The sequence below is a fragment of the Vitis riparia genome, chromosome 7 (assembly GCF_004353265.1).
Source record: "Vitis riparia cultivar Riparia Gloire de Montpellier isolate 1030 chromosome 7, EGFV_Vit.rip_1.0, whole genome shotgun sequence".
Taxonomy (NCBI): domain Eukaryota; kingdom Viridiplantae; phylum Streptophyta; class Magnoliopsida; order Vitales; family Vitaceae; genus Vitis; species Vitis riparia.
In genome coordinates this window covers 24567669-24569175 of record NC_048437.1, presented here as the reverse complement: position 1 = coordinate 24569175, position 1507 = coordinate 24567669, and the positions used below count along the sequence as shown (strand labels likewise).

The following is a 1507-nucleotide window of genomic DNA, read 5'->3' as shown; positions in this document are numbered from 1 at the left end:
GAGAATAAGAAAGCACAATCATTTTCATTCATGAAGAGGAAGAAACTCAAACCAGAATAAAGAGTCTTTTCCAGCACTAGTGGGTTAAGCAATGATTCTCATTTCCATGCCTACATTTCAGCAAGAACTCAATTCTACTAACCACCCTTATCACACTATCTATGATATCATCCACAATTACTTTACACTCATAAAATTCTCTTTATGAAACTATTCCATCTTCTCCAACTCAAAACCAGATATCAAACAGGGAAAAAAACAATTAACAAATTAAAAAAAAAAAAAAAAAGGTGGGGGGGAAAGAAACCTCAAACTCTATACTAAGAATTCAATAGGAAGAACTGCATTTCTGGATCCTCGGCCATGTCCAAAGGAAAAGAATGACCTTCTGACTCTGCTATCACATTCTTGACTAGTACTAACCTCACTGAGAGGCCTATTTTTATTCCTTATGATTTCCTGAACGGTCATATAAAGCTGGGGATCTGCCGCAGAGTCCATTGAGAAAGATCTCCTGATGGGTTGGATTGAGAACTGATCATCTTTTTCTCTTACATCAATGCACTCATCTCCCATACTTGAAACATAATGAAACTTTCTTGATTTTTTGTTCTCTAGCTTCTGCTGCAACTTTGTTGGGGAGGGGCCTCTAGATTGCACCAACAGTTCTCTTGAATCAGCTCTTTCTTGTTGTCTTGGTGGTAGTATGACGCCTCTGTCGTCTCCTCCCCCCAATTCTATGACCACAAAATCATCATCACCGCCCATGAGAGCCTCACTGAATGGCCGTGGATCTTGGGGTGAAGAGCTTGGGGCAATGATCGGATCATTTCTGTACCGGGTTGTTCCTGAAATGCTTGATCTACATAAGGGACAATTAGCATTGCTTTGTAGCCATATATCAATGCAATCCAAGTGGAATGCATGGCTGCAGTTGGGAAGAACTCTTATCATATCATGTTCTTGAAACTCGTTCAAACAGACCACACATCCATGGAAGCTTCCCTCTTCACTCTGTCCTCTTCTGAACAGAAAAGTTGGGATTTGGTGAATCAAGGATTCATCCAGCCCACGATTCAGAAACGTAGGTGAATAGTCCATCAGTGGATCTTCCTGCTGTCGAGATTGAGAGGTAGAAAACCGTCTGAGCAGTTCAATATGGTGCCAGCTCAAGCAGCACTTGATCACGAAGATGTAGTAACTAACTAGTAAGAAAGCCGTGGCCATAATGCTTAGCACAGCAATGGCTAAGATAGGGAAAGCAGTGTCTGAAGCAGGGGAGGAGGGTTGATAGATTGGGTTTTCATGGGTTTTGATGTAAACAAGAGCTTCGGATCCATGGTTGGAAAAATGCATGTGGAATCGATCCATAAGAGCTGGGTCTGGAGAAACTTATGAGGAAAATGAGTATTTTGAAGTAGTGATGCAGAAGATATACATGATTTTGACTGATAAGGTCTTGAAGAGGAGAGAGAGAGAGAGAGAGAGAGAGAGATTATAAGAGAAC

At 41.2% G+C, this 1507-nt stretch overlaps 1 protein-coding gene across 1 annotated transcript; it reads right to left on the bottom strand.

Moving 5' to 3' along the window:
* On the bottom strand, positions 1-1507 carry LOC117917923 (RING-H2 finger protein ATL16-like). The gene has a single exon (XM_034834393.1). The coding sequence runs from the start codon at positions 1369-1371 to the stop codon at positions 316-318; it is 1056 nt and encodes a 351-aa protein (XP_034690284.1). The 5' UTR covers positions 1372-1507; the 3' UTR covers positions 1-315.